This window comes from Sarcophilus harrisii, chromosome 5, assembly GCF_902635505.1.
Source record: "Sarcophilus harrisii chromosome 5, mSarHar1.11, whole genome shotgun sequence".
NCBI lineage: Eukaryota > Metazoa > Chordata > Mammalia > Dasyuromorphia > Dasyuridae > Sarcophilus > Sarcophilus harrisii.
The window spans coordinates 96,372,697-96,384,709 of NC_045430.1; the positions used below are offsets into that span (position 1 = coordinate 96,372,697).

Here is a 12,013-nt window from a genome sequence, read left to right on the forward strand (position 1 = left end):
GCTGGGCTCCATCTCTCATTTCTCTGAGTCAATTTACATTCCGAGGCCCAGTGAAAGACTCGGTTACATTTTGGACATGAAGTTTTGGGTTTTATTCTCTCACCCTGTCTTCTCACTCTATCTCTGTATCTGCATTGGGCTCTCAAATGTCCAACTTTTCCACACTGAAAACATTGACAAGTTTCTCTAGCATTCCTTTGCCAAAAAGGACCCTGTCTTTTCATGTTCATCATAGTTTGGGTATAATAAGCATTTGTGCCTCCTGGGGCACAGCGTCTTATGATCTCCTTTAAAGGAGCATTCCATATAATTCTTTTGCAAACCTCATTGGCATTTTCCTTAGCCAGATGTCTAGTCATTATTTCTGTGGCAGCAGTATCTCCAATGGATCTTATTACAGCTGTTTGTGAACGTCCCATAAAATCTGCAAAAGGTTCATTGGGACCTTGTTCTATTTTTGTGAAGGCTTCCCCTCGATCTTTTTGTCCTGGAAGGGAATCCCAAGCTTTTATTGCAGCCTTAGAAATTTGCTCATACACTAGTATGGGATAATAAATGGGATAATAAATCTGTTCTGAATTCTCTCCATACTGACCGTCACCATCTAGTTAGTCAAAAGTGATTTGTCCAATAACTCCAGTTTGCCTATTTTGTTGGGCTTGAATCCTACATAATTCATGATACTCCGAAAGCCACAACAAATTTTGTCCAGGTTCTAAACATGTTCTAGCTATGGATTTCCAATCATTTGGGGTTAAGATTTCATAAGACAAATTATCTGGTAACAAATATCTTCACATAAGATAATGTAGCCCCATAAAAGAGTGCATCCCTTTTTCAAATCCTTAATTTTTTCCAAATTAAAAGGAGTGTATTTTCTCCCTTTTTGCCCTGAAGAGTCAAGCTCTTCAATCACAGGATATGTATTTATAAAATCAGATATATCTTCTCCTTCATTTTTTGCTTTAATTAATGCCTTTTCTATTCTTGTCCCAGGCTCCTTAATAGGTGGTTCTGATTGCATTACTGCCTCTCCACCTCTTTTTCCCTCCACCCATGAAGGGCTAATTAAGGGGGAGGGTCATGAGATGAGGAATGATCTACTTTTTCCTGCTGTGAAGTATCATACTCAAAATTGTACTTAACTCCATTCTTATCTGATTCTTCCTCCTTTTCACCTAGTTTAGTTGGCACTTCCCCCTCCTGCTCTTTCTTCTTTTTCCTTATTTTAACACTTATAAAATTTCCTAAAGCCAGTTGTATTAAATTATATGTATTAAGTATGTATTTGGAAATTGAGTCAGGTCCATTTTTATTATAGAATTGACAAAGATTCTCTCCTACTAATATCCACTCCTCTAGATCCAATTCTTTTTCCATAGAGAAACAAGGACATATGTGCTTTACAGTTTCTAAAAGTTCAGTGATCTGCTGCAAAATTATAATCAAACCTTGGCTTTTCATAATTTTGACAATGCTCTCTAAACATTTTCCTTGAACAGAAACAGAAGGCTGTTTTCTAAACATCTGTCCCATCTTAACTGAAATTCTACTTTGACTCTTTTAACAAAATTTCTTTGTTGTACTCACCCTAATTGGGTTGAGGAGACTTTTCCACTGGAATCAGGATCAGAGGTTTTTCCATTGAAATCAGAGTTCTATCAGCCCCATGTTCAGGGCGCCAAAATGTGGTGTTCTTTTTCTTTTATATAATATGATGGTTCTCTGTGGGAGCAGGTTTCTTGGGGAGGTTTTCTGGAGGCAGCCTTAGTTTCAGTTCAACATAATAATCACTTCAAATGCAGCCAGCTGATAAAATCCAAACGTTTATTTTCTCCTTCCTTGATTCCAAGAGCTCTTGCAGCTTGTTCTTTGCCTCTGCTTTCTTCAGCCTCCAGCCAGCACAAAGGTGGAAGATGGAATGAATCTGACTTCGCCTCTGAGAGTGGGCTTGTTCCGAACTGATGCTCCTCCACTCTGAATCTTTTCAACTAAACTAACTCCCTGAAGCTCTAAGAGCTTCTTTATATATGATCTCCCAAAGGTTGACTCCTCCTCTGAGAGAGTGGGGTTGTGGATTTCTGATTTGTGAATCTCATACTGAATACTGACTTGTGAATCTCCCGAAAGTGTGAACTCCAATGAGTACTTAAATACATTAGTGAGCTAGAGGATTTGCTAAGTACCATGCTAAATTAGGCAACTGACTTATCACTTTGTAAGGATTCTAACACTGATCTATGATTTGAATTGGTATTTCATTTTCTGCATTTGGAAGTGCTGGACAATTCTTTTTTGTTTGTTTTTCTACTGAATTATGGTTTTAAAGTTTTAGTCCTGTCATGTTTTTCCAGGTGACTCATGAAAGTTAGTTTCTACACATCCTGTCTTTGAGATTGGTGTTTTTTGTTGTATAGTGAACATATTTAATTTTTTTTTAACTTTTCATCTTCTAGACTGTCCCTACTTGTGATTATTTGCATCCTGGATCAATTGTTCTCTTTTTTGTTTCTTTGGTGAAACTCACCATTGTAGATTCAAGTTTTTGTATTCTGCCACTTTTTTTTTATTGTGAAAGTCAGAAATTCTTTCTTAATTCTCATCTCTGTTGTGGTCCCATCTTCTTATCAAATTTTCTTAGGTCCTTTGTCTCTTTCAAGTGTTGGATCATTTTTCTTTGTTTTGCAATATTTACTGATAGATTCCTAAACTCATTTATTATATCTAGAAATCATATTTCCTTCTGCTTTTTGCTTTTTCAAAATCCTTTTCATGTATCTGCTTATTTTTAAGGTCTTTGAGTTTTCTTCTTCCTGAGATCTTTGGCAATTTCATTCATTTTCCCCTTGATTTTTCCTAGTTACATGCTTTATAACTCTTTTTTCCCTGATAGTGGTTTCCCTGGAGTCTGGATCTTAAAGTATGTCAGCTTCTTCTGATGCTGGACAAAGCCTAGATTTCTGCCCCAGGAAGAGGGAGCAAAATAGGAAGAATAGAAATAAAAGAATGGAGATTAAGGTTACATGAAATTAATAGAGGAAGAATCACGAAAAAATAAAAAGGGGAAAAAAGGTCTGCTTCAGGATTGGCTCATACTCTAATACAAGTCATTGAGACATGTCATGTCTGTGATGCCCTTTTTCCTACTTGAATACCTCCATAGTCCCGTACCTGGAAGCCAGGAGGTGTGACCAGCAATTCTTTGTACTTTAAATGTTCTTGGGCAGGTCCTAGTTGGAAAACACCTAGTTTCATTCTGTCAAACTACAAATTAGTCCCTTTAAAAGTTTCTCTTTAAACTCAGACGCTAATACTAATACCTCAGTTGAGCAATAAAAAATGTATTAAATAATCTCAGATGTTTTGAGTCTGAAGTTGTGCAGTTGCACATTAGCCACACACCTTCAGCAAAAGTAATGTCTCAAAGTATTTTCTTGATAATTAAGTCCTATATGTTATATATTGAATAGAACTTGGAACCTTGAGTGATTATGATGCTGTAATCAAAGAAGATCAATAGTTCAAATAGCAAGAAATCACTTCGTACTTTATAATAAACCTTCATGGTCTAGAGGGAAGGCTCTCTCCCTGGGCACCATTGGTGTTTGCCCTTTAATCTGACAGTAGGGTTATTGAATTCAAAGTAGCTGATTTCCCTCAGGGATTGAACACAGTGCAGAAAGCCTGGGAATTTTAAAATAACAAGGTAACTTGTTTCTACTTCGGTTGGTTTGGACATAAAATAAAGTGGTTTTCATCAAACCCTTAGCACCCTGGAAAAAAAGGTGGTATGAAGCATACTTTTCCAGGCATGACTAATGTGTTGATTTGTTTTGATTGCTTATATTTAATTGTTATAATGGAAGGCACGTCATGTTAGAGCTGGAAGCCAGCAAATTATTGGAAAGTGACAGGGAAATAAAAGAAGAAAGACCATTAATCAAACACAAATGTGTCAACGAATAAAGATTTTGCTATGTAAATTACAGCTCAAAATCTTCAGTATTTTAAATGTACTGTTTCTTTTGAAAAGAATTAATTTCTCTGCTCTAGCAGGAAACTCTGGATAACAGGTAGGCAGCGCCTCCTGGTGGGCCGAATGTGGATCTGAACTCAGAAAAACAGGTTATCACTAGACTGTTTTTGTGTTTGCTTTGGTAGTTACTGCTTTCCTTCGTACTATTTTAATTGGGAATAATCTTCATAGCATGTATTGTTTCCATATAATCAAGCTTTCACATTGTCTTAGAATCTCAAAGCTGGAAACCCCCCTTCCAAATCTTATCTTGTCTTAACTCAAAATTGACATCATCCAGGTTCCACTTGAACATTTCCATTGAGGGAGATCCTACCATTTCTGAGCCAATTCTAATTATAAAATTCTTCCTTCCATCAAGTTAAAATATGCCTCTCTGTAACTGGTTCCACTCCCTGGGGCCACATCTGATGTTTTTTCCACATGATGGCCCTTCAGATAATGGAAGGCAGCTATTAAATCTTATTATTAAATCCATTAATTTGGTTTAGTTTAATTAATTTAAATTAAATCTTCTTCTTAATCCTTCTGCCACTTAAATCTTCAAGTAAAACATCCCTAGTTTTTTGAAATGCATGGGTCACTATCCTTTTCACTGAGCTGGTCAAGTTCTTCTGGGAACCTGAAAATACAGTAGTATTTAAAAAAAATATATTCTCTCCTTCCTTCTCCTGTGCCCACCCTACTAAAGAAAGAAAGAAAAGCAAAACCTTTTGAATAAATATGCATAGTTAAGCAAAATAAATTCTCATAATAGCTATGTCCAAACGTGTCTCATTTAGTCTATCACCTTTTGGTCAGAAGGCAATCTTCATTTCTCTGAAATCTTGGTGATTGTGTTCATTGGAATTATGAGTCAGGAAAACATTACACATTGCTTTTTAATTCTTTATTCCTGGGGCCATTGACCTTGCCAGGTCATCACCCTCACTGCCAAAGACATTTGTTAAAAGTCTCTTCAATAACATTGTTCTAAAGAAATTAAAGCACTCAATATAGTATTGCTTTATTGTCTAAGAACCTCAGTAACAAAAAAAATTCATGTTGGATTTCCATTCTTTTATATTGTTCTTCAGTTTAATGAGTTTGGTGTTGAGGTTGGAGCTCAGTAAATTAACCTAAGCATACACCAAACAAGTTGTATTATTCTTAACTCCCTATGTTAGAGAATTACTGTTTAATTACATAGACTATTTTCATATGGTGAAGTTCCTCTTAACTCAAATTTGACAACTTGAAAAAGCGTTTCATAAGAGGCCAAAGTGCACTTGAGCAATTTAGGGGGTAGGTAGAAGGATTGTTTACTTTTTGGCTGCCTTTTAATTCAGCTTTCAAAATAACTACTCACCTATTTGCCCAGGGCAAGTGATTCTGCTGGATGAGTAATAAAATGTCTGCTAATTTTATTTACTTTACTTTCAGTGTACCTTTGGGGAGTAGAGAGTAAAAACAAATTGTGGGCTGGTAAAATCGTAAGCTTATTTACAAGACTGCCTTAATTCTTTCAGTTCTCTATTTTTCATGGTCAAAAATGACATCATGATCAGGTTTTATGAATCATTGGCATCAGAAAAATATTACCAAAATGATGCCAAAGGGACCCCCTACTAACTCAGCCACCCAGGTGAAGTCTAATGACATACAAAATTGTTCTCAGGGTCTAAAGCACAATATACAAGTCCCAATGAAGGGAATGTTCTTTTCACTGATTTCTAGGAAACTTAAGCCTATTTACAATTTTACTATTAATTGTCCCTAAGTCTATTTTATAATTTTTAATGATGTCCTTTTATCCACATGCTTAGTTGTTAGCTAGCTCAACTATATGTATAGATATGTGTGTATGTATATACATTTACACATATGAGTATGATACACACACACACACACACACACACATATATTTGTATTTAAACTAGTGTGCCTCAATGTCCTAATCAGTAAAATGGGATAATAAGAACACCTATTTTACAGGTTCTTGCTAGGATTAAATGAATTAACTAACATATGTAAAGTATTTTATAAATATCTCTTTGTCTCTCATTCTGCATACAAACGCTAACTATTGTTATTATTTATAAAATGTTAGAATAGATGACCTCTAAGGTTACTTCCATCAATAAGTTATGGTTTTTTGACCCTATGATTCTAGCACAGTGCTGGAAACATAAAAATGTTCAATAAATACTTGTTTAAATGATACTTTCAAATGTTATCTTTTGTTAAATGTTTTCAGAAATATTTTGAAGATTTTTTTTTCCCTGTAGAAATTTAGGGCAGGAAAGGAGCTTAAAAGAATCAGCAAGTTGATCTTTCTCTTTTGAGGTTAGGATTATAACTCCATCCATCACAGAAAAATCCCTTATCTTAAAATCTCAAGAGGAAATTCCAGATTCTGTTTTAGTTATACATATGATCTTTTGTATCATAGGTCTTTTATTCCTCTCTTTCAGGTCCAGTTTCAAGCTTCTGGCTGTGAGTGGAAAACTGTATGCCATTGGTGGACAGTCTATTTCAAATGTTGAATGTTACAATCCTGAGCAGGACTGGTGGAATTTTGTGGCTCCATTACCAAATCCTTTGGCTGAATTCTCTGCCTGTGAATGTAAGGGAAACATTTATGTCATGGGAGGATATACTACTAGAGGTAAGTCAAGTTAGTCAGGGTGGTTTAAAAAATGTGTAAGAACCTGCATCTTAAATTGGGGCAAAAGATGTCTACAAGAAGTGTTCAGATGTATCCAAATGTTTACTTGCCAATCAAGGTGGAATCAATCAAAAAGTATTTATTACAGACTTATAGTGTGTTAGTCACATAGTTTTAGAGATGGGAATGAAAATCCTAAAGTTGGGTTAGTCTTTATGATAAGTTGGTGATGGAACTCCTATAAACAGGGTTAACAGTTCTATAAGAATGAGCTGGGCATTAATTGGGGACCTTGGGGGAAACCAAGCTTTTGCCTACTGCCTCTGAAAATTTTATCAGTACAATACAGATAGTTTCTTATTAGTGCAAGTAATGAATCCTATGAATCAGTTATATGTATTTGATTTTGCACTATTCTAAGTTATAATTATGTATAATATGATCATTGGTTCTGTTAACATGTTCATTAGTAGAATAATGTGACTGATGCAGTGAATAGAGCATTGGCCTGGAATCAGGAATACTTGAGTTCAAATTTATTCTCAGACATTACTTGTGTGACCCTGTTTGCCTCCATTTCCTTATATGTAAAATGAGCTGGAGAAAGAAACACCAAACCATTCCAGTATCTTTGCCAAGAAAACCCAAATAGGATCACGAAGAGTTGGATTTGACTGAAAAGTGATTGAACAATATCAGTAATACTTAGATTTAAGGTAGTTTGGGAAGAAGTAAGGACACTAACACTGGGAAGGAATTGGAAAGAGCTTCATGTAGGTGATGCTTGAGCTGCATCTGAAGGAAGAGAGATTTTTATGAGAGGGACATGAGGAAGATGGATGTGCAATTGTGGAGAATGGCCATACCATTGTCAAACTAATTTGGAATCTAGGGTGTAACAGCAATCATCCAGCATCTATTAAGCACCTATTCTGTTCTGGGTAATGTACTAGGTGCTGGGATAACAAAGACAAGGAAACAAGAAAGCCTCAATAGGAAGGCCCAAGAGATTTGCATTCTATTGGTGGCTAATTATAACCAATATATATTCAAAATACATAGATAATTTGATGTAGAGGAACTAGCAGCTGGGGGAAGTGGGAAAGACTTTATATAGGAACTGGAACTGAACTAGTTTGGAGTCACATTGTGAAGCATTTTAAAGGCTAAAGCGGGGATTTATATTTGATCCTAGAGGAAATTTGATCTTAGTGGTGTTTCTTCAAAAGGAAAGTGACATTCACTCTTATGCTTCAGGAAATCACTTGAGCACTTATAGTTGGTGGTGAATTAGAGAAAAGAGAGGTTTGAGGTAGGAAAACCAATTAGCAAACTGTTGCAGTAATCCAGGAAAGAGATTGTGAAGACCTTAATTAGAGTATATAGAGGGAAGGGGATGGATGGGAGAAACTTTGTGGAGTTAGAATTGAAAGGACTTGGCAGCTGATTGGATCTGTGAGCTGAGGGAAAGTGAAGAATTGAAGACAATAGTGAGTTCAGAAATCTGGTGACTGAAAGAATGGTGATGCTCTTGATAGAAATAGGAAAATTCCAAAGAAGGGTTTTGCTTTTGATGTGTTGAGTTTGAAATGCCTGTTTAAAATGTCCAGTTAGCAATCGCTGACAGTACTAGAGCTTAGGAGAGAGACTTAGCTCATAATATGAGCTCGTAATGCTCTATCACAGGTTGGACACAAATAGTCCATTTTGGGTGGGTTCTCTAACTTTGTGGATTTCACGTTTCTTTTGAGCCACTTCAGTCCTGTTTGCTCATAAAGCACAGAAGCTTCTCTGATGAGGGCTTGTCATGTGTCATTGTCTCCCAGGTCATACAACCAATTTAAAATTCTTTAGAGAGGCTTTGAGAGTGTCTTTGTATCATTTTTTCTGATCACCACACGAGTGCCTGCCCTGTGTGAGTTCTCCATAAAACAGTCTTTTTGGCAAGCCTATGTTTGACTAGGAAGTGATTTAAAGATTTGGGAATCATCAGCATTAGGTGATAATTAAACACATGGAAGCAAATGAAGTCTCCTAGAAGAAGAATAAGAAGAGAAGAGGATCCAGGATAGAGCCTTGGGGCATACCCACCTTTAGGAAGTTAGGTACAAATCATTAAATTGGTGGTTGCCAGATGGAGGATGAAAGGAAGATATAAAATTGATTGTTTTTCTAATAAAAGGAGTACTTCTTTATGTTTAAACACCATTGAAAGACAAAATTCATTGAAAATGTATGATTGGACTTGTAGAATATTCAGAGTTTTGGTCACATTTGACACACAAGAGAGGACACCTTCTTAAGTTTTCCATGCAGAGACTAGGATAGAACAAAAATGGCTTATCTTGGTTGTGTGTGACAACACTCAAGTGAAATGAGTGTCTTTTAGTTAACTTGCAGTTCTCTCAATTGGTAGTCAGCTAGTACTGTTAAGTCTTTTTTGCATAGAACACTGGACTATGTATTTGTATTTTCAACAAAGAGGTGGGAGAATTGTACTGCTTGCCTCAAAAAGTAAGGTTTTTTTTTTTTTTTTTTTTTTTTTACTGAATTAAAAAATTTTTTTATTAAAGCTTTTTATTTTTAAAAACATATATGTGGACAATTCTTCAACATTAGCCCTTGTAAACCTTCCAGTTTCTCCCCTCCTTCCCCCCATGCCCTCCCCTAGATGTCAAGTAGTCCAATACATGTTAAACATGGTAGAAATATATGTTAAATCCAATGTATGCATATATATTAATTTTTATTACTTTTTTATTTTTTATTTTTATTATAGCTTTTTATTTACAAAACATATACATGGGTAATTTTTCATCATTACCCTTGCAAAACCTTTTGTTCCAACTTTTCCCCTCCTTCCCCCCCACCCCCTCTCCTAGATGGCAGGCAGTTCAATACATGTTAAATGTTATAGTATATGTTAAATACAATATATGTGTACATATTTAAACAGTTATTTGCTGCACAAGAAAAATTAGATTTAGAAAGAATGTAAAAATAACCTGAGAAGAAAATAAAAAATGTAAGCAGACAAACAGAGGGAGTGGAAATGCTGTGTTGTGGTCCACACTTATTTCCCATAATTCTTTCGCTGGATGTAGCTGGTTCTCTTCATTACTTAACAATTGGAACTGATTTGGATCATCTCATTATTGAAGAGAGCTATTTCCATCAGATTTGATCATCATATAGTATTGTTGTTGAAGTGTATAATGATCTCTTAGTTCTTATGCATACATATTTATACAATTATTGTGCTGCACAAGAAAAATCAAATCAAACCAGTAAAAAAGAAAAAGAGAGAAGCAAAATAAATGCAAGCAAACAACAACAAAAAAGAGTGAAATGCTATATTATGGACCATACTCAGTTCCCACAACCCTCTCTTTATAGATGACTCTGTTCATCACTGAACAATTAGAACTGATTTGAATCATCTCCTTGTTGAAGAGGGCCATATCCATCAGAATTGATCATCATATAATTTTGTTGTTGCCGTGCATATATAATGATTTCCTACTTATGCTCATTTCACTCAACATCAGTTCATCTAAGTCTCTCCAGGACTTTCTGAAATCATCCTGTTGGTCATTTCTTACAGAACAATAATATTCCATAACATTCATATTCCATAATTTATTCAGCCATTCTCCAACTGATGGGCATCCACTCAGTTTCCAGTTTCTGGCCATTACAAACAGGGCTGCCACAAACATTCTTGCACGTATAGCTCCCATTCCTTTCTTTAAGACTCTTTGAGGTATAAGCCCAGTAGTAACACTGCTGGGTCAAAGGGTATGCACAGTTGGATAACTTTTTGAGCATAGTTCCAAATTGTTCTCCAGACTGGTTGGATGTGTTCACAATTCCATCAACATTGTATCAGTGTCCCAGTTTCCCCACATCCCTACCAACATGTCATTATCTTTCCCTGTCATCTTAGCCAATCTGACAGGTGTGTTGTGGTATCTCAGAGTTATCTTAATTTGCATTTCTCTGATTAATAGTGATTTAGAGGTGCTAAGAGGAAAAAAAATCTATTTAGGGGGTTCTTTTCTGAATTGGATTGACATTTCTTGGTTATGGAGAAGTAATCCTCTGAAGTAAGGATTCCTGGAGGAACTTAAAATGGTTTAGTTGTGTGAATATGCAAATGTTTGTGTGTCTTGGGGAGGATAGTGGGATGTGTGTATGTGTATTTGTGTACTGTAGGGATGTGGGCATCAAAGGCAGTATATTAGCAATAAAATTGTTTCCTCCCTAGTTTATCAACAGTGTGGTTCCTTCCTTTCCTGAAGCTATTTCAGGTGTGTTGCATTAGGAGTGTGTCTTTGTACTGTAGAGAAGAAAATTCCTAATTTTTCCATTATATTTAATTCTAAAATATGATGCCCAGCACTCACAAATTTTACCTCCAGCTTAGTTAGGGGGTAAGATTGCACTAGTCATCTCTGTATTCTAAAAACAGTCCATAATTCCCAAAGGATTCCTGCAAATGTGTTTTCATGGGAAAGGGAATACTCAGAATCGTCCATGTAAGTGAATTTCCAAGAATTCTAATTCCTTTCAAGCTGGGGACCAGCCAGCAATGCATCATATGTGAATTGGAAGAACGCAAACATTGACAATCTACATTTTCCTAAAGTGATGTCAATTATTCTTCTTTCCTTTGCAAAATATGTCCATAAAAATATAATATGACAGGCTCGCATTCTAACCGAGGAAGAGAGAAATTTCTTTTTTTTTTCCTCTCACCACCTTGGCTGAGCAAATGTCCTTTAAATTTGACCTGGAAAACACTTGCTAGTGTGTTTCTAGCTTCACACTGCTTCTGCCAATGTACTTTTAGCTTCTCCTGGGCCACCCACTATGATTTTGTTTTTGGAAATTCCAAGCCAGAACACCCATTGTGGGCTGGTTTGGTGCTGTGGATAAATATGTGGGGGTTTGAATGTGAGTCTGTAAAGATGTGTCAGGGTTGGGTATTCTCTTTTATCCCATTAGAAATCCCCTAGCAATTTTGGTAGTTACATTCATTTAACCAGTTGTCAAAGTAATCCCTCACACAAGAGCAAAAAAATCATGATGTGGAAGTTTGATTCATATCCTGCTATCTTCCTAAGCTGATTGAGGCTTTTCAGAAAATAACCAATAATCTAGTATTGATAAATTTTCAAAAAAACCTTTTTGGAAACTCCACATTTTGCTAGGTCAGGCCTCTAATGGACTACAGAATATACTAAGTTCTAGAATTAAGAAATATAATGTTCCTTTGAAATCTCTCATTAATCTTATTAATCACATTATTATTAATTTAAGTAGAATTT

At 35.8% G+C, this 12,013-nt stretch overlaps 1 protein-coding gene across 2 annotated transcripts in view; it reads left to right on the top strand.

The window, feature by feature from the left end:
* Positions 1 to 12,013, top strand: part of KLHL42 (kelch like family member 42) — a 38,400-nt gene that overhangs the window by 11,808 nt on the left and 14,579 nt on the right. For both annotated transcript variants that reach the window (XM_031938077.1, XM_003770846.4), the window contains exon 2: positions 6,490 to 6,683. In XM_031938077.1, coding sequence (XP_031793937.1) covers positions 6,490 to 6,683 — 194 coding nt within the window. The remainder of the gene's footprint in view (positions 1 to 6,489; positions 6,684 to 12,013) is intronic.